Source organism: Corvus cornix, chromosome 19, assembly GCF_000738735.6.
Source record: "Corvus cornix cornix isolate S_Up_H32 chromosome 19, ASM73873v5, whole genome shotgun sequence".
NCBI lineage: Eukaryota > Metazoa > Chordata > Aves > Passeriformes > Corvidae > Corvus > Corvus cornix.
In genome coordinates this window covers 6,819,957-6,846,081 of record NC_046348.1, presented here as the reverse complement: position 1 = coordinate 6,846,081, position 26,125 = coordinate 6,819,957, and the positions used below count along the sequence as shown (strand labels likewise).

Below are 26,125 nucleotides of genomic sequence, written 5' to 3'. Positions count from 1 at the left end.
TCTGTGGTAAAGGTGATGTAGAAAAGGTGAACCATGAAAGCACAGCTATTTTTAGTATTAAAGAAAAAAAAAAAGCCATCAAAAAATGATCTACTAAGTGATACATTGCTGACGTCTGTAGTGCAGCCAACCCAATTAAGGTGCCATATATTGTTTCCAGCAGGATTCTGATTGTTTCTAATTTGGGAACCACGCGAGAGCAAGTGGAAATAAGTGAAACACCATGCTCTGCTCTTCACAGTGGATTTAGCAGTTGTTCTCTGTAATTTCCCTCCTCATACTGGGACAATCTCCCTGGCCTGGCTAAGGTGGGAGCCACACTTGCGAAAAAAAAAAAAAAACCAAAAAAAGCCTATGTGTTTTTGTTGGTAAAATCTCACATAAGTCAGTGTTGAGAGCTGTGGATTATTTTCTCATTTCCTGGCCCCAGCATATCCTTTGCTGTATCCTGCTGTCCCTCTCCTTGCCTTCATGTTAAACTTGGACTGTGCATGTTGGAGGATGTGTCTCACAGTCCTGCCCTTTCCTGTCCCTGTCCCTTGCCACTCATTTTGTTTCGCTCTGTAGGCAGTTGAAAACACTTCGAAAAATATTATAGGGTGACTTTCTTGAGCCCATACCACAGATATATGTGTATATATGTATAGATATAGTTTAAATTCTGTTGGAAGGAAATAGCATTGTATGAACCTTTTTCAAAAAATTATGCAGATGCTCCCACTCTCCAAAGTAAACTTCCTCCTCTGCTTATCTTTTTTTAAACCTGGAATGAAAAACGGCATGTCTTCTTAACATCTGGAAAGGGGAGCCCTTCATGCCTACTTTATATTCTTTTATCTAGCATTGTTCTTCGTTCATCCTTCTGTTCTGGCACTGCTTTTCTTAATTTTTTGTCTTCTAAGCTGGAGGAATGTCATGTGCTTTGGCTTTGTTGTGGACAGGGAAAATTAGGGATTTGCTCACCCTCCTCTTCCAGCTCATCAGTGTGTTCTGATTCTGGGTTGGTTTTTATTTTCTTCAGCTACAGCAAAGCCCTCAGCTTTTGCCTCGAATGGGTGGTGTGTTCCTGGAGCTGGTGATTCGTGCATCCCTTGACTTTAAATTGTTCACAGCTCTGCTGAGCATTTGTGAATGAGCGTGGAGGAAAATCAATATGTGAAAAAGCCAGAGTAGGGGAGGGAAAACAGCTCTTCCAGCACCTTTTCCTGGTCACACCATTGCCTGATTTAGTTTTTGTGTCTGTGAACTCTTTAGTGTTTAAATTTAGAAATGGATTGTTTTGGAACAAGTCACTTTTAAGATCGTTTCCAGGAGATTTGTGTGTAATTTAATCCCATTCAGGTTTGCTGCTCTCTGATCTGCTTGTTCTGCAAGACTTCAGGTTCTCTATATCCCTATCCTCTCCCACTATTTTCTACAAATCTGTTGGGGTTTTTTTTTCCAGTCAGAACTGCTGCAGCATTTATGAATCCTTTTATACTTTTTCTGTTCCCTATTTCTATTCATTGACAAGGTGGTGTTATAATAACCTGGAGGTTTAAGAATTGTAACTTCAGTGTCTCTGAAGGATCTCATTAGTGATTATTATTCAAATATTCTAGAAATTGAATGTGTGTACTTTAAAAATTAGCCTGAATAATACATTCAGTATTTCTGCTGTATATTCTCTTATATTTACTATTAATTTCCAACACTGCTTAGTTTAATATTTTAGGGTGTCTTTATGCTAAGAGCTTACCAATGACTGAAGTTGCTGATGAAGAACCAAAAAAAATTCTTCTTAGAATCTGACAGTCCAACATAACATCTCAACCACTTGAGTTTAAGTTGAGACAGGAAAGAATTAAGATTTTTCCACAGTTCCATCTAGTGTGCATGAGGGAAATTGCATCCACTGCTAAAATCCCAGCCATTCTCGTAGCAGTTCCAGTTGGGCAAGGATCATCTCATCCACTGGTCTTTGTTAAGCAGTTACTGTTGATGAACTGACAGGTTTGAGATCCAAGTATTTATGTGGTGGTACCTTTGTGATGTCCATAAAATGGTGACATGTGAAGTTTGAGAAAAATCACCTTTCACCATGTGGTGTTCGTGCTCTCCTTCACTGTGTTCTGCTCTATTTACTTGTCACTCCGTGCTAGGATTTCAGCTGCTTGATTTATGAATTATTGCTATTGAAATAAAATTAAAGTGGCTGTTCAGTTATTTAAGAGCCAATTAAATCTGATTTTATTCTGATGTAACATTTCCAGTGAAAGGGCATAAAACACAGTCTGTGGGGGAAAGTTACATCTAAAAATGGTTAGTGTTTATTTTTTATAATCTGTCCTTTCGACAGCTTGACTTGGCAAATAAAATCCTTTGCAATTTCACAGCACTGACTGCAGATGTTAGAAGCTGCTCTGTATAAGAAAATAAAACAGGTTTGGTGCTTTCAGTGATCCTGTATAAACCTTGAGCTGTGGCTGCTGGTTGGAAAATGTATCCAGCCAGGAGAAAGGAATTGCAGAGCTTTTGGAGAATATAATTTATTTACCAGCCTTTGGTGACTTTGAAAGGTAGAAACAAAGGGTCTTTTGGGATGAACATTTCTCAAATCATGGGCTGTGCTGTCCTGAGGGATCAGTGTTAGAATTAGTTGAGTTTCCAGTATCAGATTGTGCTAATTACTGTGAGGTCCCAGCTCACAGGGGACGCTCAGGACGAGATGCTTTGAGAAGTGCAGCCCAAGAACCTCGTTCATGCACAGACAGAGGTGGGTCATTTGTGTTGTATTGGAGAGCCAAATTCACTCTTAAAAATCTGGTGGGGCATGGACACTCCAAAAAACTAAAGTCACCAGAAAATATCCTGCCAAGACTTGTAGTCCTGAACTTAAATAGCAATAACTACAGCAAGTGGAGAATGAGCAGGTACTTTCCATTACATGTGGCAATTAAAATGTGTCTCTTGATAGTGGTATTTCTTATTAGGGGAAATGGCAGTGCCAATCCCAGTTTTGTTCTGACAATTTCACACCGTACATGATGTCTCCTGTGTGCATGAAGGGTGCTGGCTGAGCCTGTTTTGAGATGAAGAGCCTGGTTTGCCTTATTTTTTTATTAAAAATAAATCATATTGATGCGGATGTAATTTTATTTGTGACTAGACAAGCCTGCACTAGCCAGCTCTCAGGTTTGTGGCGTCTGTCTCCAACAAGATCATAGATACAGAGAAAATGATTTATTTTAGTATCCAGTGCTTAGATAAAACTCTGGTTTTGTGCAGATGGCACTGAAAGGATAACACATAGCTCGGACAAATTTGTATAAAGCACCACATATTTCTACCAGAATCCAAATCTTCAGTATATCAGTAATATTGAGGTTTATATTTTTGTACTAACCTGGGGTTTTTTGGTGTATAGAATTAATTGCTGAGTGTAGAGGTTGGTGGGGATGCTGTACTCTGGTCTGGCTGCTCTGTGCATCTTGGAGGGTCCTTCCAACTGCCCAGCCCGGCACTCTGAAGAGCTGTTGGGAATTGTCTGGTTGATATTGGAGAATATCGACCAATATCTTTGGGGTTTTGGGATGGAAAACATTCAGGAGCATGAGGGTGCTCAGCTTTTTGGAGAGGGTTGGAGATGGCACAGGTGTTTGGGAGGGACCTGCTCCTCCCTCAGAGGCTTTTATAGAACACTTCAGTAGAGCACAATCAAAATCTGGTAGCGGCACTAATTCTAAATAAGTGTTTGCTAAACAACATTAATGGATTTAAAATGTTTTTAGGAATAGTTATTAGTCCTTCAGTCTCGTATGGTGAAGGGAGTTTTGTCTCGATGGGGGGCTGCCATTTTAATGCTTCCTGGCAGGAGGCCTATTTTGATCATGCAAATTAGGTTGAAAAAAGTAGGCTAAGCCATTAAAAAGTAGGAGAGATCAGGAAATTCTAAATTTTTAAGGTGACTGTTCTTCTAATTATTAACATTTTTGTTATCATCGTTCACGTATGTCACTCCGTTTCCCTTAATTCTCATGTCCTCATCCCTTAACTCTGACAGCCTCAGTGCTCATTGCTCTTGCATCCACTACTCCAAATGGAAGCCTTAGTCCATTGGCTATTTTATTCCCAGCAAGGTGCTTGGAAATACTGCCACGTGGTGTGTTTTGCTGTATAATTAGAAATGCAGATACAGGCTGCTTTTCTTGCACCATGGTTAATTTTTTCCTATTCCGTTAACATTAATAGGGACTGAAGGTTAAACTTACGTAAACTCCGGATATTTGCAGGGTTCTTGCTGGCAAGGGAATTCATTGTGGGAAGTGGGAAAGGGGCACATGGGTGAGGATTGGAGGCAGTGTCCAGAGAAGGCTGGATCTCAGGTGGGAAGACACCGGGGTTTTCACCAGGATCTCTTCAGGGTTTCATCTTTCCCACCAGTTTCTGGGCAGGACAGCGGAGTGACACAGCACTGATGGAACACAGGGACCCTCGGGGGTGTGGGGAAGAGCCCCCTGTTCCCCCCATGAGCCACATGGATCCTGCATCCTGCAGGAATACTGCAGCCCATCCCTCACATCCCGCTCCTCCGGGCAATGGGTGCGTTGGCAAAATAACTGCCTTGGTGCCCGTAGGCTTGCAGGCTTAAATTTAATCCTGTTAATTTTTAATAGAAATTAATATTAAGCCAGCATACTTCGAACGTGGCTTTGCCTGTGCCCAGAAAGACCCTCAGCTTGTGTTTGCTTTGGAGTGTTGGATCCTCCAGGAGCAAGACCCTCCTGGAGCAATATGGGGCTTAGAGCTGAGGGATATTGTCACCTTCAGCAAGTCCAGTAGCAGTGCCCTCTTCCACCTCAGTGATTACAAATGTTGGTTGGATTTCAAATGTCTGTCTCCAGAAAGGGTGCTGAGTGTGCCATGCATGGATAAACGGAGAGGAACTGGGGATTTCCGGCTAAAAATTCGCAACAAATGTATTTGTGTCAATTATCAGTGCACTGACCCAACCAGAGTCTGATGGAAAATGTTACTAATTTTACAAGGAGTTCAGTAAATGCTAATTTATGCAATTTAGGGGTGATGTTATGCCAAAAAACCCCATATTTTTAATCGCCCTTTTCAGCTTTGCTACAGTTCATATTCTGCAGCCTCCAGAACAGTAAACTCGAAACAGGAAGGTCGACTCTTCGAGCTGATGGTATCTTTGTCCTTAAGAGAGATTCTGGGAAAGTAAGCTGCATTCCTTAGCTCTTGCAACCCTTTTTAATTGTTTTTTCTCACAACCTTAGCCTGATCTTATCACCTAAGTAATTGTTGCATCATATTTGCGTTATTCTCCCTACTGGGAAGTCAGATAATTGCTTTATACCTTCTAATGGAAAGTGTTTGGGAAGCCTGCTACCTCCGGGACATGGATGAGCAGTGCAGCAACTATTGCAACAGTTGCATTTATCCCATTTTTCTGAAGCTGGATGGGAATCATGCAGGAGAAGGCTTGGATGGCTGGCACCTTCTCTAGAATTGAGTAGCAGCCATAAAGTTACTTGGTGTTTTAAACCCCATCATAAAAGTAAAGCTGCCAGCTCTGCTGTGCCTCGTGTTTGGGTATATCTCATCTGCGGGAATATTCAGCCAGACTTCTCCTTATGAAGTAGTATTGTAGGGTATTAATTATTCATAGTCAGTTTAATTCTTCTTTCTTGCATATTTAATTGTAATAGCATGCTGTATGTCACAGTGATTTCCCAGAAGAACTGTACACCAAAGGCAAACCATTCAGGTATATATTCTTAAATATGTCCGTGCTAATCTTTGTTGTTTAATTTTGGAGCAGAATGGGATATTATCAGATGTTTCTTGCAGGGAAACAATTATGCAAAATCATGATTTCCCTTAATCTTTTCAGAAATTTTCGAGCTGAAATAGCTCGTTTGATTTCCACTGATGACGTTTACGTTGTCTTGCTTATTTTATGAGGAAAAAATGCTTAATGGGAGGGAGGACGTGACTTCTGTTTTCTTCTCTGAAGCGGGGGAGCCTTTATCAAAGACTTTGGAAGTGTCAATCGATTCCTTGCAGAAGATGAAGGAAGGGAATGAGATTTTTATTGAGTTTTTTCCAGTGATCAGAATAGCAATGCCAAATGCTTGTGTGATTAAGATTTTTTTAAACATTTTTTTTAAACGACTGGGATGGGCTCTTAGTGCTTGATGTGAGAAAATATTGGAGGCACAGGAACTGCAAATGCATTCACAATTTGATTTGCATTACCCTCCTTCCAGAGCTGTTTCACGCTTGTAAGACACTTGGTGAAGCCGAATCCCTCGTGTTCGGAGAGCGGGATTGTTCTCGGAGATTTACCGTAGGAGTTTAAACTTCTGAAAAATCTGTTTACAATGTGTCTGAACTGGAGGATAGAGGACACAGTAGAGACTGTTATCTGTTTACTGCTCAGATAAGGAGGTGGAATAGATTGCTGGCCTGTTTCTGAACTCTGCTTAATGAATGGTTGCTAGGCAAATTGCATCTCAATCAGCTTAATCCTCAAGATGTCATTTACAGGTCTGCTCTTTGTGAGGGCCAGAACCGTGCGCTTTCAAACTGCACAGGCCAGGAATTGCTAGCAAAGCAGCTTAGAATAGCTTGTTCAAAAATTCAGTGTACATGTGCTGCTGAGCTGCCCAATTTAAAGTGCCTGTTGTCGCAGGGCCGTCACTGCCTGGCCATGCGCGAGATGAGGCGTGCAGTGATAGACAGGAGGCAGCAGCATCCTTAGCACCGTTTCTGGATCAGCACAGCCCACACCACCACGTTTTGGCACTGGATTAATGTGAAAGAAAGCGTTTCTAAATGGGGACCGCACTGCTGACGCGATGAAAGGTATTTCTGCTTTGGCTGAGTTCGCTCAGAGCCGGGTGTGATATTGGGGTGCGTACGTGGGACATGGTTAACAGGTGGAAATGGGCGGTGGTGTCACCTGGTGTGGGACAGGGAGCTGGGGCTGGGCTTGGTGAGAGAGCTGTAGTCAGGAGAGGGCACAGGCTGGTTGTGTGAAAGCTCCATTCTGCCTCTGGAACGTTGGACTTTCTCCCGCGGCATCAGGCGAGAGCCAATTAATCGCATATGCTGGCATGTGGGATGCCCACATACATTAGGCTCATGGTTTAGTCCAAAGGAAAAAGTTTCCTAATATAGTTAAGCTTTAACAGTCTCTTTGTAAAGAAAGATAACAAGATACTTGTTTTTATTGGTTTCCCATGACAGCGATTAATCTTGTTGTGGGCAGAGCATTGTTCTTTGCATGGCTACACCTTCCTTTCCTTTGAAATACATCCTCTGAGTGCTGTGTGTGTCATGACACCAAGCGCTCTAAAGGCAAACTGGAAAAGGCTGGACTTGTTGAATACAAAAGACATTTTAGAACTGTTCATGATCACTGTGTGCTGATATGAAATGTCCTTCATGTGACACGGTTATTAAAAATCCAGGTGTGAGCGGAGTGAGTGAACTTCGCAGTGCTTGCATAGTTGGGATGTGTGCAGCTTTTGTGTTGTTCAAAAATACTGTTTTTTTAGGAAAAGATGGCATTAAAACATTGAGAGCCTCTCCAAATAAAACATAAATAAAATATTCCACCTCAGTCACAGGCAAAATGACAGTGGTGCTTGCATCTCTATGCTGTGGATGGGAAGAGGGCTGTCGAACAGAAGACTTTGTGATCAGAGAGTGCTTTTCATGCAAATGAAGATTTTATTACATGCTGCTGAATCAGGGGCTTGTGTAGCGAGAACAGCACAGAAGTGATAAGATCACTTTGTCATAGCTTGAAATTTTGCCCAGCGTGTCTTTCAGATTGCTGAAACGGGCAAGAAACACTCTTGTTAAGGGCACAGCAGTAACTGATACAATATTTGGGGGGGCAGGGCTGTTGTTTTGTGGTAGGGTCTGTCTGCAGGGTTCTGCCACATGTCCACAGCCCTGACTGCAAAGCAAGGAGGAACTGAAACCTGTAGGTCACCGTGTGTAGCAGCAAAGTCCTAAAAGCTCCTGTTCCTGATGGGATCCCTGTTCTGCTGTTGGTGAATGGGTACAGAATCCCCTCTCTGCTGCAAGCCAGGAGCTGTTGGCATTGATCAGAGCAGAGTTGTCCATCCTTTTGGCTGAGATCACCTGTGTTGCCCATTCCCAGGTCATGCAGGGGCTCTCTCTACATGCCATGGGGCTGTATTTTGCTGCAGAAGGCACCCATCCAGGACTGCCTCTGTTGGGTTTTCATTTTGCATTTGTTAGCTAATATCATCTTCCCAATGTCCTTTCTTTCGTGGTTAGAACCGGTTTGGTTTAATGAGGGCTGTTGTTGCCAACAGGGGAGTGGATATGTGTGGTGGAACAGGCATCTAAATCTTCCCCTGCAGATGGGGAGCGTTCAGCATCCTGACGTGACCTTGGTGAAAGTTCTCTGGTGTGTTACTTTCCCTCTTTATTTATCTCCTTTGCTGTGTAGCAGCTTTGCTTCCAGGGAAGTGTCTGAACTATTGGAAATCTGTCCTCTCTTCTCTTCCACTCTCCAGAGACATTGTCAGCGTAACACCCAAACTACTTAGATTGACGCCTGAATATTCTGCTTTTGCACAATCAGGAGGCATTCAGTGAAAGTAGCAAGAGGAGAAGAAGTTTAAGATTCAGGACTGACATTTTTAGACACTTTTCAATCCATAATTTTGCACCGTCTTGGTGAGGAAGGTCAGAGACTTCCTTCACATGGGATGCCCCTGTGTATATGTGTTGAGCATCTGAGTGTACAGCACAGGGGAAAAAATTTCTTACCAGCCATCAGATTGCAGTGTGGGGCTGTTCACGTTTCAGATTCTTATCTGAAGAATCTGGGAACAAAATCCAACCCTGCGTGTTCCTGGAGAGTTTCAGAGCAGTAGGATGGAACCTTTTGCCTGTTTTTCTCATGCAAATTATGGTAAGGATTATTCAGTGTTTAAAATCTGGTTTATACTGGCTTCTGAATTTCATTTAAAATAAACATCTGGAGAGCTTTTTGATCTCCTGTGCAAAACTGTTGTCTGCCTGCCTCGTTAAAATAACTTCTGCTTAATTTTTAGTGAAAGGCAAAGACCTAGATGGTTTCAGCCCAGAGGCAATCTAAATGGTTCCCCTTCTGCAGTTAGAAATTTCCATGAGCAGGTACTTAAAATCTGTTCTCTTAGGGAATGTGGCAGCAATAGGTATCCGTTTTTTCCATGCTGCAATTTGGGATCTGCAAAGCTGCTACCTGTAGTGCCATTTGTACTTCTGCAGAGCCTCGTTCTCCTGGTGCCAAGCACATGCTGGAGCAGATGCTTCCTTCAAGAATTTCGGTCTTGTCCCTTTGCAGCTTGCAGTCCAAAGCCCTCCTTGGGAAGATGGCCACAGTGTGCTGCTATCCCACAGTCACAGCACTGGAACAGGGAGTAATCAGTGATTTATTCAAGTAGCTGTTACATTTGGAGTCTGTTTTCTGTGATTTGACAGGAGCTCACTCCTCTGCTCTTCACTGGAGACTGGAAACCTGTGCCCGTGGCGAGGGCTGGGTATGTGCTTCCGGTGGCTTTCTGGCTTTGAAACAGGTTCCTGTTGCTCTTTGCAGAGCCTGAAGCAGTGATCTGTGCAGGCAGTGTCTGCAGAGCTGGAGTGACTTTACCTCTTTGTTTTTTCTCCAAATTCATATCTGTATGGGATCAGCTGGTCCCACATCGTGTGTGAAGTAGTTAAATGCTACCCTGCATCTATAAGATGTGATTTTTTTTTTCCCTCTTCCTTTCTAGTCTCTTTGATCAAATCAAATAAAAACGCAGCGCTTTCATTTCTAGTTTTATAGTTTCAAAGACAATCTCTTGACGTGCTCGAGCAGTCTGGACCCGAGTCCCTTTTTTCCTTAGTCCAAAGGCTCGCTGTGTCTTGCGCCTTTCTCTGTATCGCAGTTGCAATCTACATTAGCTTTTATCTGCATCAAAAGACAAATGGAAGAGAGCAGGACCCTGCAGGAATGGGAAACAGACTTACATGTGCAATGGAAATATGTAATCCTTACGTTCAGTCTGCCACATGGAGTACAGACCAGTTTCTATACTGGAAATCTCTAGCCTATACTCTCAGAAATGGGAGTTCAGATTTTAGGCTTTGAAGGTTGGTTAATCCCCTCCAGTGGTTAATACCAACGTAAAATATTCTGTGATGTCAAACTTTTCCTCCTAAATGCTTCTTTTTCCCCTCTTTTTTTTTTCTGCATATGTCAACTATACAAAGCAACGCTCAATTTGAGAAATTAGCATTCAAACACTCTGTAAGCACTTTATTTTTGTCTGCTTTGTGAGCAGCTGAACACATGTCCAGGCTGAAATACTCGGAGCTGCTGCTGCTGCTGCTGCTTCCCGGCGCGCGCGTGCCAGGCATGGGAGAATTTGGAACTTTGTCCCGTGTTCTGAAGAGGCACTCCCGACCCCCCATCCTGCAAAAACACATCTGCACAAATCTCCTGCTCGACTGCATCCCAGGAGGAAAGGATCCCAGTTAAGCCAGCCGGAATCATACCCAGGGAGATGAGCGCTCTGGTCGTTGTCATCCCGATCAAAATCCCAGCTGAGTCTGATTGCATTCGGAATGTCGCCGCGCGCGTTCCTTTCTCAGAGTGGTGGTGCTTAAAGCAAAGTGTGTTACTTCTCTGCATTAAGGAGACAGATTCAGCTGTTCAAAGCAAGTTGATAAATTGCTTTTCATTAAGTATCTGAGCGCCAAGGGGTTCGGTGTGTGTTCCAAGGAAAAAATACATTAATTACGGCTTCTGGAGAGCATTTATCAATCACGTAGTTATAAACACTACTAATGCAGTTAATTGAAGGTAGAAAAATTTACCTTTTTGAATTTGTTGACTGTAGCAATTCCGTGGCTGGAAAGACAAATTGGAAATTAAAACCAGGGGATACTTTTAGTGGAAGCTGCACAGTGGAGGGTCAGGGCTGTTGGAGATGGGTTACCAGGAGCTCGTGCAGGCAGCTTTGTGCTCTGTCTGCTGTTGAGGTACAGGCTGCAGCAACAGTGTTTGTTCTCTTCTCCCACACAGCCACGTTGAGTTTGCTAAGCAAAGGGATCTCGCTGCCTGTGGTACAGTTTCAGCTCCCTCTGGGTCCTGCCCGTACGATTTATTTATTGCTCTCTGTGTGTTGGGGTTTTTTTTTAAAAGAAAAAGGCAAGTGCAGAGGAGGAAAGATGCACAAAAGCAAACAAAAACATCCTGCTCACCTGTAATCAGTAAAACTTTCTGTGAAAAAAGAAATCTTTCATGAATATATAAACTTTGGGTAAAGGTGGTGTGTTGGCAGCTGCTGAAGGAGTCAGGTGAGATCGTGCTGAAATGTTTCATTATATCTTCGGACAAAATCTTCTGGTGCTTGTGGTGTGCAGAGGCTTTGAAGGCACCTTGCACACTTGTGTTGCTTTCCCTGTGGCTGTTTTGAACTGCCAGCTGTGCAAGTGGCTGTTTTTCATGCTTCTCAGGAAAGCACTGAGAATAGCAGACTTTTTACAGTAGCTCACAACTAATGTATTTCTTGTCCTTTCTTCTATTGAGTTGTTACGAGGTGGCTTTTGAGTTTCCTGGGAGATTGATAAGGACATTAGGTCTGTGTCAGGACAGTCCCAGCAGGACACCAGCACCTCATTGTGAAGGTTGACAGGAAAACACCATCCCAAGTGTCTGGTCCAGCTCTTTGGTATTCACCTGATGGCTTCTATTTTCTGCTGGTGGGTGTTTTGTACGTGTGTTGCAGCTTCTGTTTGAGGTTCTTAAAATGCTTTTCATCTTTGCAGCTGGCTGCATGGTATCTCCAGCTACAGGAGGAGGTCTTATCTTGCCCTTACAAATGATAAAATGTGTATCCAAGAGCTGATGTGGTCATGGTCCAGCAGGAAGCTCTGTTGCTATGCACAATCAGACAGAGATCTCCAGTTTTGGATCTTAAAAATGTATTTTTCACTGCTGGCTTTGTAAATGGGCTGTTAAAATTTCACCACATGTGGGACCATAATTCAGTGTCCAGAGAGATAAATACTAAACCAAACTGTCAGTGTGATTGTACAGGTCAAAAGGGTTCACGTGCATGATCAATGCAAACCAAAATCCATCCTCCCTGTGAGTCTGTGTTCACACCTGGTCCAAAAGTGAGTCACTTCCTACTTTTATTCCTTTATATACAAGTTAGATTTTTGTTTTGTATGAAGTATAATGCATTCTGCCTCATCTTATTTGCAAATATTTCTCATTTTCAAGTGAATCTATTTTTAAAACAGGACTCAAAACATATTTTTCAATAGCTAACAAATGTCTGCTCTGTTGTTTGTCTGTTGAATAGAGGTAAAATTTGTTCAAAGTTAGCTCTGAATTTTTTTTTTTTTTTAATAATCAGCTTGTAATAAACAGGGGAAGATAGCTGCTTTCCTACCCAGGAACTGTCGTAATCCATAACTTCTAACGATATTTTAGAAGGGAAAACTGTCTTCCTTCTGTCATGTGCAGCCACAAGGATTTCTGTAAGTCATGATTAAGACTTTAATTCAGGGCTTTTGCAGAGTAAGTGTGGAGGAGATAATGGTGATCTTTGTGAAGCAGCCACAGGAGAGGGAACTCGTTCATGTTTCCTTTCCCCTTTGCCTAGGCAGCTGTTTGCTGTACCTAAGAAAAACTTCCTTTTCAGATCTGGGAAAGTAAGAAAGCTGAGAGGGGGGAATTCTGCCCACGAGTGGCATGAGGAAGCTCACAATTCTTGCATGTCCTGTGTGGTAAAGTAAAGCCCAGAATTACGACCTCGTGCTTCTCCCACACATGGAACACATAGGAAAGCTGCACATAACCCTGTTCCTGCTGAGGATGTTGAGGTTATAACTGCAGGCTGTCCCCTATGGGAAAGGGGTCAGTGTGTATTTTGGTTTCTTATCACTTGAAGGCAGAAGGAAGTTGCATAAAGGATGGAGAATGTCTGTTGGTGGGAATGCATGGTACATCCACTGGGGTATGTGTGAGCAGCATCCTGTAGTTTGGTAGAGGCTGGGCTGTTCTGGGTTTCCTTTGGATGGAAGTCATCTCAACTAACCTTAATTTTCCCTCATGTTCACATGAGAACAGGCACACTCGTGTCTGTAAGTCTTGTTCCATATTTTAGAGCTGCTGTGATGTTAAGAGATGCTGCTGCTCGAGCATCTAGGAAGAAGTTGGGTTTAGTTTGCCCCGAGGATAATGGGTGCTTTGGAGGAAGGAATGTTTGTTTGTGCCTGACAGTATCTTGTTGAGGAAAATGGGATCTTTTGTGAATGTTACAGTGGTGGGTAGGGAGTCTTATTTTGCATTTTGAAAATAAAAATGTAAGCCTGTTATCCTGGGCAAGTTATTTTATGACAGTGCTGTGTTTACCTGGCCTGTGCCCTTAGCTGCTGTGGTTCAACTGCAGCATCGTTTGCTCTCTCCTCAAATATCCATGGAGCCATATGCACCCTGGAACACAGCTAAGATACATGCCAGGCTGTGTCTTCATCCCTGTTTCCCACCAGTACAGCATGAAAAATTTGAAGTTAGAAGTTACCATATAAAAGGAGAGAGAAAATTAATTAAAAGTCAGAGTGCTTTAGTGTAGGGAAAATTGAGAGGAGGCAGATACAAAGTTATTCAAATTGCTTTTGACTTCAGGCAGGTCGATTTTCCTATTTCTTGCATATGTTCCCATGGTAAAAGTAGTATCTCATCTGTCTCACAACTGACCACTAGTATTTGTGTTTCAAGCACAGCCAGAAATCCTCCTTTGAAGCTTTGGCCAGGCCCTACAATCGTCCTGACTTGTCTTTTCTACATCTTTCCTTCACCTTAGGAGTGGCCTGCAACATCTGGCAAGACCTACTTTACACCTGTGTTGTCTGTCAGCTCCTGCCACGTTGCAGAATACAGAGTTAAATCTAAAAATACTCTTAAAAAGAGGTGAGGGCTTTGAGCAAAGTAAAGTAAGCCACTGATTTGGGTCATGAAAGGGAATTGATGTCACTGGTTCTTCGTTGCAGCTTTCTTGAGCTAAGAAGTTCTGTTCTGAGCTGTGAAGATGCAGAGGAGCAGGGGTGAGCAAGTGGTGCTCAGGACAGGGAAAGGGGATCTGTGTCCATTTGTCCCCAGGAGACTGCCCAGACCATGACCTTGTAAGCTGGATGTGAGAAGTCAAGGTGGTGTTAAATGCTCTGCAGTTTCATTTGTCTTCACAGTCTTCAGTGGTAGAAAACTGTCACCCACTGCTGTCCTTTAAACAAAGTGACCGTGGCATCAGGTGATTAAATGCTTCATCCAAAATTATGTCAGGAACCTGTGGTGAGCCAGATACTTCCCTCCATCTCTCCTGTCATAGACTAGTCCATCATCAGGAGACCACTGTTCTAACATAAATATGGTCGAAAAACCCAAAGCCGACTGTAGAAGGAGTCGTGTGCAATTTTTGCCTGTGTCAGAGTGGTTATGTGGCTTCAGTAATGTTTGTTAAGTGCTTTGATATGCTTTGGTGAAGGACAGAGTGTTAATAATTAAAATTGTTAAGAAGTTCTGAAGTAGCATGGGGTTTGACGACCGCTTTCTGGTCTGTTAGTTAACAAAAATGCAAAATATAAATGGACGAATCAGCAGGAATTGAGTTGAACGCTCCCTTCCCCCAGCCACCTGCATGGGCTGAGCACAGAAAGCAGCTAATTGTCTGCTCTGCTGCAGAGATGAAAGAAGCTGGTCCTACAACAGGAAAGGCTATTGAACTGCATGAAGGTGGTAAATTATCAGCAGTGAAAACCTTTTGAGTCGGTATCTTTACGTGCTCAAAAAGTACATTATTTGTACTGGTATTGACAGCGTTCGGGGGCTGATAAAACCGGCGTCTGGTGACGTGAATCTTATGGTTCAGTGCCTGTAATTAAGAGGTCAATAAAGCTGAAACTTGTTTTTTGAAACTCTGCGCCATGGCCCTGTTTGGGTGTAGTTGAAGGGTGTGTTTGGTGAGGACGGGCCCTCATAATGGCTTTATCTTGGCCCAGCTAACGAGCTGTTTGCAGAACTGCTCTGATTTCCAGTGGGCAGACTGTAAAGCAGCCTCGTGTTTGTCCATTTTCCTGCTAGCAGTTCCATTTGCAGAGTGCAGGCAGGAGCAGGCTTCTTGCCAGCAACAGCTTCATTCAGATTAGGGCTTTAGTTCAATTATGTCCAATTAACTTTTATTGCAGATAGCAGTGATAATTACTTGCAAGTCAATTTTTTGGCTGTGGTTATCCCAGGGCTAAAGTCTGAGCTTGATGGATTTTAATAACTGAAGTGACGTATGGCTTTTCCTCTTTTTTCTTCTTCTTCAGGCCTCAATTAGATGAAAGGTCAGAAGCTATGTAAAAATCCATCTTACAATTAAAGCCAACTGTTCTACTCCTCAGCAGATGCGTAGTACTGTGTTTTAAAATAATCTCTTGGGACAGACCTAAAAAAAGGCTTTTTAAACTCTTAAGATCATAACCTTGAGCTGGCTGCTGCTTTATCTGAGGAGTGAATTTGATGGAGCTGATGTCACATGTGGCAATACCTGAAGCTGAGAGCTGCCTCCTTGGCTTTTTTTAGTGCACTGCATCCTGTTCCAGATTGCTCACCTAAAAGCCTTCAATGGTAGCCCTTGGGCATGAGGAGTGTGATATGAACAATATTCCATTTAAGTGCTGTTATCCCAAAGCTGCTTCCTTTTCTTCCCTATTGGGCGTGTCCATGCCAGCTCGGAGAGAGGAGCAGAGCTGTGCTATGGCAGCATTTAAATTCTCTCTCCCTTCCCCACCAAACTAATTTTGTTGCCTGAGTAACATTATAAATGGAGGTCAGCCTAAAAGGTGACGTGGTTTACAAGCAAAATCATAGTTAATTAAATGGCAAGAAGCAAAAATTGATTTGGATTGAAACTGTTGCAGGGCTCCACAAAAGGTCCACCTGAATGCAGAAAGCCAAAGGTCCTGTGCTGGCAGGTGCTGACAGTGCACTCCCTGTGCTACAAAAGGCGCCTTTCTATTGTTCAGTTTCCTATTTATTTATCCCCAAGTACACTCGATGCTGTTGTGATTTATTGCCATTTCAGAGGGCAACTTCTCTGCCCACTGTTTTGCAGTTTTCCATTTATAAGGCATTAAGAGGATGTGATACCAGCCGGTGATGAATAATACTGTGCTAGTTTGGTCATTTTCTTCCAGGAAATGCTAAGATTTATCTCTGGCTCTTCAGCAGTCCTGGGAAAGGGCCATTCTGGTAAGTGCCCAAGAATAAAGGGGAGTTTGAGAGCTGGAAAAAGGCAGGAAGCCTGCAGGATGGGTCTAGACACTGTCAAGCAAAGCATGACTGCCTGGAAGGCGTTGTATTGAATGCTGAGGTTGGCAGGAGGGTTCAATGTCTCCCATTGACATGAACAAGCCTTTGAAACCCCTACATTTTAGGTTACTTTGGGAGAGGGAAAAGGAATTATTCTCCTTGGTGTTGAGCAGCCTGCCAGGGGGTAAATGAGACACTGAGTTTCCCTCGGAGCATGAAAATTGGCCTGGATTCAATTATGTTTCCTGGCAAGCTCTTGCAGACATTCGTACCAAAGAAACTTCACAACCCCAGTTAGTTTTTGTTGTTGCCTGCAGCATTTACGCGTTCTGAACTTGGCATGTGCCGCGTGCGCTCGGGGGGTTGCTGCAAATCCCGCCGGTGGCTCTGGTGGAGCTTCACGGTGGATGTGGAACTTCATGGAGCTACCTTGTGACTAAAGAGCAGAGGAGAAGCAAAGCATAGCAGCCACAAGCCTTTAACATCCCTCACACAGAGGCTCACGGGACCCCAGGGTGCTGGAAACTTGGAATAGTTTGGAGCTTTTGTGTGTGGGTGGATGCTCCCGCTTCCTCCTGGCCTCGGGGTTTGTGAATGAGCGCGCAGTTAATCGTGGAATTTCAAACATGCGTGTTTACTTTCAGGAACCTAACTTTAGACTTCACCAGCTTGCTTTCCTCTAAACCAGCTCAGTTTCCCATGTTTCACTGGCCAGGGGTGGTTTGTGGGGAGTTGTTTCCTTTGTGTTCTCACCCTGTAAGGCCTCTCGGGAGCTTCAGAGGATGATGTATCTAAAAACTTGGCAATAACTGTATATGTGGTCCATTTATGTGATGATAAAGCTGTGTTAGAGTGTTAGAAATTCCCCAGTAGTTGCTTTACACCTAGGTTTTACTCTAGGTTGTGAAAGTACCCCCTGGTCTGAGAAGCACAGAGGCAATAAATATTAAATGTTGAATATAATTCAGAAAATCATACATTTTTAAGTCAAGAAAGGCAGTATTGTGCTAAGTGCTACTGGAACTGATTCCTAGCTCTCCAGAGGTGTCCCTGGGCAGTGGGTGGATGCGAGTTCTTCCATCCTGGTGAGCCTTGTGGTGATAGGGGACACTCTGCTGCCTGGACCAAAAAACATCCTGATGTGCAGGTAAGGCTGAACGTAATAGTCGTGAGGATGTGCCAATAATCCCCCAAATCCCAAGCACTGCAAATCCCTCTTAAGCTTAACATGCTTTGATTTAATTATTAATAAATCTTAGGAGTGAAAGAAATCTGTTCACATGTCTAAACCTGCTATTTCCTGGAGCATCCTGCAGTACGTGTGCTGTTAAGATTATATCCCGCAGCCAGATTAGATTAAAATCACTTCAAAGAGGAGTATTTATTTATTTATTCCAATCTAATGATTGTTTTCCTCTAGAAAAATGCTTTATCTTTTTTTGTATATATTTTTTCAAGACAGAGTTCGTTGTGCTGCGTTTGGCAGTGTACAGAATCTGTTTAAAATGCCATTTAAAAACTTGGGTTTCCACGGTTCACAGCCCTCCATGGCTGGGTGCCACAGCCTACTGGTCAGATCACTCTCCAGTTTGCAGCTGACTGGTTTAGATGACAGTGTTACTGACCCTGGTACAGTACAAAAGCCTCTCCATTCCAGTTCCTCCAGTAGCACACCATCCATCCTTGGAGGGGCTGGAGCTTTGCAGGTGCTGGTGCCCACACCAGTTGCCAGCGTAGAGCCAAAACTGCTGGTGAGAAGTCCTGATGTGCCAAGTTCAGTTTATCTCCTGCTCTGGACTAATTAGAAGGAATAAACCCGAGCAGGAGGGGCTGATGGGCCCAGCTGCCACTCCTGACACAGCCAGTAGTGCTCACCTCAAAGTCAGTTCATTTTAGCTGGTGATGAGTTGGAGTTGTCCATGCCAGCTCATGCTGAGGAGGAGTCAGGTCAGAAAGTAGCAGTCAGATGCTGAGTATCTCAAAGGGAATAAATATTAATTAATTTCTAACTAGAAAAAATGAATGGGGTGTTTGTCAAGGTATTTCAAATGCTCTTGTTTTCAAATACTGAGATCTCGATTTTGAAAACCTGTATTGATTTCATAGAGAATAAAAACTGAAGTAGGATTTTAATTATAATAAAAAATTCAGCAATGGAGTTATGGTCAGCACTTCTATACAAGTCTGAATTTCTTTTTCTAGTGCTCAGCAGTGACCTAGATGTCATCAATTTGGTTACTGTAAATCAAGCTAAAAGAGTGATTTTAGGCTTCCACTTCAAATTATTTTTGTAAGTCCAGTATTTCCTTTAAAATTATTGTTGCTACCCCAGTCTTTTATGAACCTTTGGCATTACCTAAAACAATTATCTGCCTGCAGGAACAACTTGCCTTTATAGCTCTCTCTGAAACATTGCTCTCCATATTGGAGCTAAAGCTTCTGTAAATACATGTTTTGACCTTCAAGGAAGCACTGCTGTCATGTAGCAGGAGCCTGGCTATTCCGAGGTGAATGCTGTGACCACTCCTAATCACTTGTTCTCTCTCCTAATGTGCCATTATCCTGTTTATTGCTGTGTGCACCTCGCTGGGGCACTTCAGCAAGAGGCTTTCTGAGAGCGTCACAGTTCAGGCTCTAATGAGCGTTAATGATGGAGCAGGTGAGCAAACCCTCCCAGCGTCTTGCTGCCAGAAATGCTGCTCCCTCAGTCAGAGCACAGCTGTGCTCTTTCAGGGCTGCACACAAACTTGCCATCAATTAAATACTGTTTTAGACACCGACCTCCTTCGGGCCTGCAGGGACGGGAAGTGAATCCTGGGCTGGCGTCAAACGTTATTGGAGTAAAAGGTGGATGCTCAGGTGAATATGGGAATAGCGTGATCTGTTTTTCTGTCTACAGTGAAGGCTCTTAATTTTGTTTGTCTGCTTTTCACTGAGAAATAGGTCTTGTTTGTGCCAGCCTTCTGAAGTTGATGAAATGAGGAAAAAAGGAAAATACAATTATTATTTTTTTCTTGCTGACTGTGTGTGTTTCTGTTGCTTACTCAGGTAAAGCTCTGACAACTCACAGTGTTTTTTTTCTTCTGATTAAAAGGAGCTGGATTCTTGTTTTGTCTTTTTGGTCTTGCTGGGCATGATTTGGGACAAGGAACTGCTGCCCATGGGCTGTTTGCAAAGTTTCACTGAATGCTGTGTACCCACAGTCACGACTGAATCTCATCTATAAAGGTCGAGCAACTTTTTAGCTCTCAGGCAATTCCTTGATGTTGTGGATGTGACAGGTCTTCAGTCATCATTTCTCAAAGACTCTGAGAGTTCCATCTCCTTCAGAGAATGAGAAGAGAATCCAGGTTTAGGTTTATTTTACAAGTTTTTACATATCTTGGACTTCTAGCAATGCTGATTGCTGCTGTCTCCTAGGAATGAAATGGAGAATGATACAAACGTGCTCTGTTGGTGGTTGTGCTGTCAGGCCTGCACCTTGGTGAGGTGCTCTGTGTGTTTCTCACGGCACCAGGTCCGTGTTACTCTGCGTGGGAGGGGTGAATGGGCAACAGCCTGCAGTTGTCAGGCTGACATTCAATGCCCAAAACTATTTTTGTTAGTCACAGTGGCACGCAGCAGGCTCACTCAGCCACACTCGGTCAGCTTTGGAGAGCACTCGCTCAGTGAAGATGCGGAAACTCTCATAAATTAATATTTGTATGAGATTTCTTGGCCGTTGGTTTAATCAACCTTTGCGTGTTGAGCTGAGGAGATGCATAAACATGGAGCTAATGAACTGTACACAGTGAGTAATTGCTGTGCTGCAGGAAAGCTTCGAGTCCACGCTGTTCACTCCGTTGGTGCCAGTGTTCTCTGGGCAGTCTGACCCGTGCTGGTGGTCTGAGGTGAGGTTTCACATTCAAGTCTTCCAAAGGTCTCTGCAGAAATCTGCTGTTGGAGGTTTCTGGAGCATGAAGGTGGCGGTGCTGACGGTGTCACATCGCTGTCATCACATTGTTTGTGCCGTCTCAGCAGTGAGATTCTTTTCAGAAGTGGCCTCTGAGAGGCTTTGGCGGATGTGGCTTCTCATGTCTGGGCTCGAGCTTTCTCCTTCCCACCCTTTTGATCTTTGAATGCCTCCCCACTTGTTTTAATTGGGGTTTGTGAAACAATGACTGAAACTAAATCAGCTTACAAGTCTTGAATCCTTCAATTCTTCCCATGTTTTGGAGGTCATAAACAAGTCCCAAAGCCTTTCTAGCTGCTTCCTAGGTGTTTTGCTCTGTATAGCAGCACTGATGCTTGTGGACATCTGGACAAGGAGAAAAAATCGACTGATTTCTCCAGCTTGGTTCTGTCACCTTGTTTCCCAGAACTTTCTAAAGTGCTGCAGCTAGGAGGATTCGAGCAGGGGCTTGGACCAGATGGCCTCTAGAGATCTTGTTCCAACTTAAATCTCTATAGTTCTAGTAACATTGGACACTTGGAGCCCCAGTTAGCCTTGTTGCTGGGATCCCTCTTTGCACAGCAGTGGTGTGGGATTTGAGGGGAGTTGTGTAGTGTTGAAATACAAAGAGCTTTAGTGCTCCATTTCAAGATTTGATTTCCAAAATGCTGGACCAAACAGAAGAGGATGGTGGCACCTCTGCAGCCCCTTTGTGCACATCTTGCTGTTGTCTGCCCCAGAGCAGCTCGGGTTAGTGAGTCTCTGCTGAAATTAAGGAAGTTGTAGCCATTCATCTTTCAGCCTAATGGACCACAGAAATTACAAGCTGTAGCATGCAGCTTAATCTTGCCACAAGGCAGAGTGCTGCATACTTTGCCTTCAATTTATGCATGCCATGCCTTTCTGTTAAATGCAAAAGAGCAGTTGACAGGGTTTCTCCAGAGAAGTTGCCTTGGCGGATACCAGTGCGTTTCAACCTAGTGAAATGAGTGATGGTGGTTTCTTTACCATTCGTGACAACCACCTTTGAAATGTGAGGACAGAGTTATGGATTATTCTCTGTGTGTGAAGCAGCAGAGAAGAGCGAGGCAGCTATTTTGGTTTTAACCCTGCAGATGACCCAGTTCTTGAAGTATTTCCGTTGCCGTTAGGAGATGCAGTCAGGACTGGAGCAGCGGTTGTGCATCTGTGCTTGGTCAGGCCTTCACCCAGGGATGGCTCTTTGCCGCTTTCTTTTCTCTGTTCCTCCTTGTATTATAACTTTGAATTGTCTCTCTGTTGTTGCAGTGTGCAGAGGAGTGAATGCCCCATGTTGTGTTAGTGCCTGTCTGCCATGCTGGCCTGTCTGCCAGGACCAGGCGACCTCTCCTTTCAGCTTCTTTCTTACACGCAGATGAACACTGGACTTCAGAAATGTGAGTGATGTTTTGTCTGCAGGATGTGGTTAACTGTTAAATCTGGCTCTGGTACCGCTGTGACATAAACATTCAGGATACAGTGGGAAAACTGTTTAATGTAGAGTCTTTCTTTTGTTACGCCTTCAAGGCATCTGTCAGTAATGGCTCTAAGAAATGGCTGTGGAGGTTCACGTGTGTGCAGCAAGCTCTCCTCTGTTCCTGGCTCTGCAAAGGTTAATTTTAACCACAGCAGGATGCAGCAAGTGAGGTTCCTGTGAGATTCGTGTCTCTGCTGAAAAGGTTTTGTACTAAAAGTGTGCCAGCTGATTTGATTCTCAGCACAACTTTTTCCTCAGTCTTTTTCACTTCCCTTCCTGTAATTACTCGTAGACACCAGTAAAACTTGGATCAGTCTAATGCAAACCTTTTGAGGTCAGCAGCTCTTGCTCTATATACCTGGGGCTTATACTGCAAATATTAGTGAGCTAGCCCAAATTACTAAAGTTCAAAGTTTCCGTCTTCTTTCTGATGTCTCTTTGGTGCCTCTGAAAATATGTCTGCAGAGTGCTCTGATAATTCTTTTTTGATAACTTCAGTCATTTTTTTTGCACTGGTATTTTTAAGAACAACTTGTGCTTGGGAATGTAAGTTTACTGACTAGAGATTTTTTTAACTCTTACTCTGTCTCTCCTCTTTATCACTGAAGTAGCACATTGATTGTTCAGCTGAAATTTCAGAAATGCCAAGGTGTCTGTGTACTTGGTTCTTAGGGCTGTGACCTGTCCCTTGTGTTTGAAATGTGCACTGGGAGATCTCAGTTTGCTGGTGCACTCGTTGCTTTTTAAACCCAAGTGATTTACAGTCCACTTGTAGCTAAATTGTTCATATAGTGAGGCTTGTGATGCTACAGAAAATAAATAGGGAAGGTACTTTTGCAGTTAAGGGTGATGTGCTCAGGGTCCTGGTCCTGCCAGAAGTGACTGGCACAGTTCACATACACACCTGAGCTCCCCCACAGCACTTCTGCTGACTCCATGGGCTTGGTTCATTGTAATGACACTCAGCAACAATAAAAATCTTCACTCACCAAAGGACTGGTGATGGCATCAAACTGGGCATCCCCTCCTTTCTCTTTCCCATTTCCAGTGTGAGCACTGCTGACAGCCTGTGGGGTGAGGACGTGCCCAGGTCCCTGCATTGCGTGAGGTTTCTTTGGCAGAGCTTAGTTCTGAAAGCAAAATGTTGAGGTTCATGTGAGGGCAGCTGTGCATAAATCAGGTATTTGCTAATTACAGCTTTACAAGGTAACATGCTGGTATGTTGGGCAGTTTTCCTCACCTGATGGTACCTGATGCTGTTTCTTGGAGATCTGCTGATCCATGTGCTGAAAGCATTGCTGTGTCCTGCTCCGTGAAGAGCTTTGGGAACTGCATTTCAAAGAATTTAGGACATAAAGTAGCTGGCAGGCACGGGCTGGCAGTGGTAATGCTCAGCTGTTGGGTTTGTTCTGATTTATATGGAAGATGAGGCTGCTGGTACAGACCTCGCTCAGCCCCACTGCAGATGTGGGCATGATTAATTGGTGCATTTCTCTCGTGCTGGAGATGCATGAGTAGCCCAGCCCCTGGCCAGGGCAGAGCTGAGTTAATGAGCATTTCTTAATGAACAGTGACTTGTGACTTTCGATGGGGGGTGGAAGCAGGCTGTAATAATAGTGCTATTGCTTTTCTAAAAGGCACAGAACTCCACAGGATTGCCTTTCTTCAGATTTAGAGTGTTTGTATTAATAATTTTTAAGTGTAGTTTTCTGGATCAGACTTGTTATCAGTGCTTAAAAATCCCCATTGGCTCAATTACCTTTTTTTTCCTATATTCACTCTCTAATAAGGGGCTTGTTCTTACAAGTGGTCTGTACAGTAGGAGTTTGGTAGATTAATATGCACATATTTTTTCCTTTAGAAACTGATGACTACAGGACTTCCAATTTCAGTATTTTTTGCTGGATTCCAGCCTGAGTTCAAACTAACCCTGTAATTCATCCTTTTCCAAACAGGGGATTTCTCACTGACTCCGATGTTCTCTCCTTCCTCCCAGTGACTCCAGTATAAACCTGACTGGTCAATTGGCATATTTGAGGCAAGATTGTTCAGGCTGTGTCTGCAGCTGCAGTAGTGCCAGACCTTCTGGAGGAAAAAAGGGTCATTTTTTTGTGACAATGGTGCAAAATCAAGTGAAAGGTGCTTCTTAGGAAGTATTTTGTTGCAGGGGGGACATCAGAGAAGAGGAGATTGGACTGAACAGGGGTTCATCAACTAAACTGAGTCTTTTTGGGAGGGCTCTATCTGTAAAGCCTTTAGAGAAACTGTTGAAATGGTGGTTTTTATGCAGAAGATGGACACAGCTGGTTCTGGCTTGTCCCAGTGCAGGAGCTCTTATTAGGGTGGCACTCCTGAAGGCCTGTTTGTGTTTTGTTTAATGATAATGAAAATTTAACCATAGGCAGCTTTTAAAAGCAGTGGGTTTTAAAGTCTTAATGTGAAATGCATTTAAAAGATGTTCCATTAGCGCTGAGGTGAGGCAGGGAAATCTGTCTCATTCCATGACAAAAATAGCTCCAGTGGTGAGACCAGGAGTGTGACCAGAGGATTCAGTTGCCACGGGATTAGCAGGAGTTGTGAACTTGCAGCTCACCAATTTATTGGGGTGATTGCTCATATGCACAGCTTTGCTTTATAATCAACATGAAATAATTACTTTTCAATAAAAGTATTCTGCCTTGCATTCACCATTAGGGAGCTTCCTGGAGCTCATCTCATTGTTTTCTTAATGAAGCTTCTTCCTTTGCTGTTGCCTCATCGTTTTATTATGGCCTGATCTGGAATTCTTGCTCTTGCACACAGATGATGATATTCCAATACCAGCATTTTCTTTCAGACTGTTCTAGCAGGTTTTCCATTCACTTAGTTACCAGAACTAATTGTTCTTTGTTGGTTTGTAGGATATTTGTATGGGATAGTCAGACTCTCGCTCACCCCGTAACGCCTTTCTGCTATTATTTTACTGCCTTAATTATTACAGTCATGGAGTCTTGCCTATGGAACTACTAGCAAAGCACATTGGGGCAGTCAGAAATCATCACCTTCAAGCCTGAGTAACGTGGCTGAGTTAGCCTGTAGTAAAAGGAACATCATCTCACCTGTACATAAATCAGGTGCTGTTTGGAATGGTGGTTGAGTTCAGAAGATCCCATCCACGTGGTTTAAAAGATGGTTTGCCTTCAATAGGATGCCAAACTTGATGCTGGGGTGTTATTAAAGTTTAGCTGAGGGGTTATTTTTTCTCATTAGAGGAAAGAGTTCTTCCAGGTTTGGGATTAGAGGCGTGTCTGACTGATGGTTGCAGCCTGTTCAAACATCCATGTTTTAGCTGCTTCCTGAAAATTCTGTGTAACAGAAGATCAGATGATTGGTAAAGAGAATATTCAGTGTATTTGTTTAGTGTTTGTATTTACCACCTAATTCTCTGATTTGCCTATAGAAATGTAAACCAGGCTGGGAAACTTTCATGGCAAAGGTGTCTTAAAGTATCTACTTACTTTTTCATCTGAAAATAGAATGTGACAGTGTCTGCAAGCATAACATAAACCATAACACAGACAGGTATGGGCTCCTTTGTCCTTTGGTTCTTCTCTGGTTCATGGGGGGTTGCCAGGGTCATGTCTTGGGGAAGAAACAGACCTTAATGAGCATGGGCAATGCTAAAAATAAAGGTTGGGAGTTCATGAAGGCCTTGGCTTTTGAGGCAGAGTAACACTGGCAAATGCCATTCGGAGGCTCTCCTCTCTGTTAGGAGCACAGTAGCTCGCTCAAAAGGGCAGCTATAAACCACCTGCCTGCAGAGACAAGTACAGAGATGTGCACAGAGAGGATGTTTGGGTTAATATTTCCTTTGATTAAGAGAAAGGGATGATATGTGCCTGTGTCTGGACAGCACAGGGAGTACAAATATAACCGGCGCCGTGGTACGAGCTGTGCTGGACATGTAAGACAAACTGCTCGTAAAGCTTCTTATTTCACAAAAGATATTTTTGATACTTCTGTAATTAACCTTTCTTTTTAGTATCCATCCTGTTTTCCATTTTCTGACCCTTCCTTTCTGAAAGTGAGAGCTCTTAGAGCAGAGCTGCTCTTCCTCACCTGTGACAACGGGAAGCTGCAGGATGCAAAGAGAGAAGTGGCTGGTACTCATCTTTTGGAGGCAATTTGCTTAAAAGAATCAGAGGTGGCTTTTCAAGAGGAAGGGCTGTTTGCCTGGGAGCAGCGAGCTCTTCGCTGGAGCATTAAATTTCCTTGGGTCAGAGGGCCAGATATGAGGCTGGGTGTTCTTGGGTGGCTCAGCAGCAGATAGCACAGGGATGCT

At 43.4% G+C, this 26,125-nt stretch overlaps 1 protein-coding gene across 2 annotated transcripts in view; it reads left to right on the top strand.

Moving 5' to 3' along the window:
• The window catches only part of FAM222B (family with sequence similarity 222 member B), a 36,394-nt gene that overhangs the window by 4,357 nt on the left and 5,912 nt on the right, over window positions 1–26,125 (top strand). Inside the window, exon 2 of one of the 2 annotated variants that reach the window (XM_039562947.1) lies at window positions 21,597–21,724. The exons of the other annotated variant lie outside the window; for it this stretch is intronic. Coding sequence (XP_039418881.1) covers window positions 21,643–21,724 — 82 coding nt within the window. The 5' untranslated portion in view covers window positions 21,597–21,642. The remainder of the gene's footprint in view (window positions 1–21,596; window positions 21,725–26,125) is intronic. 2 annotated transcript variants of the gene reach the window in all.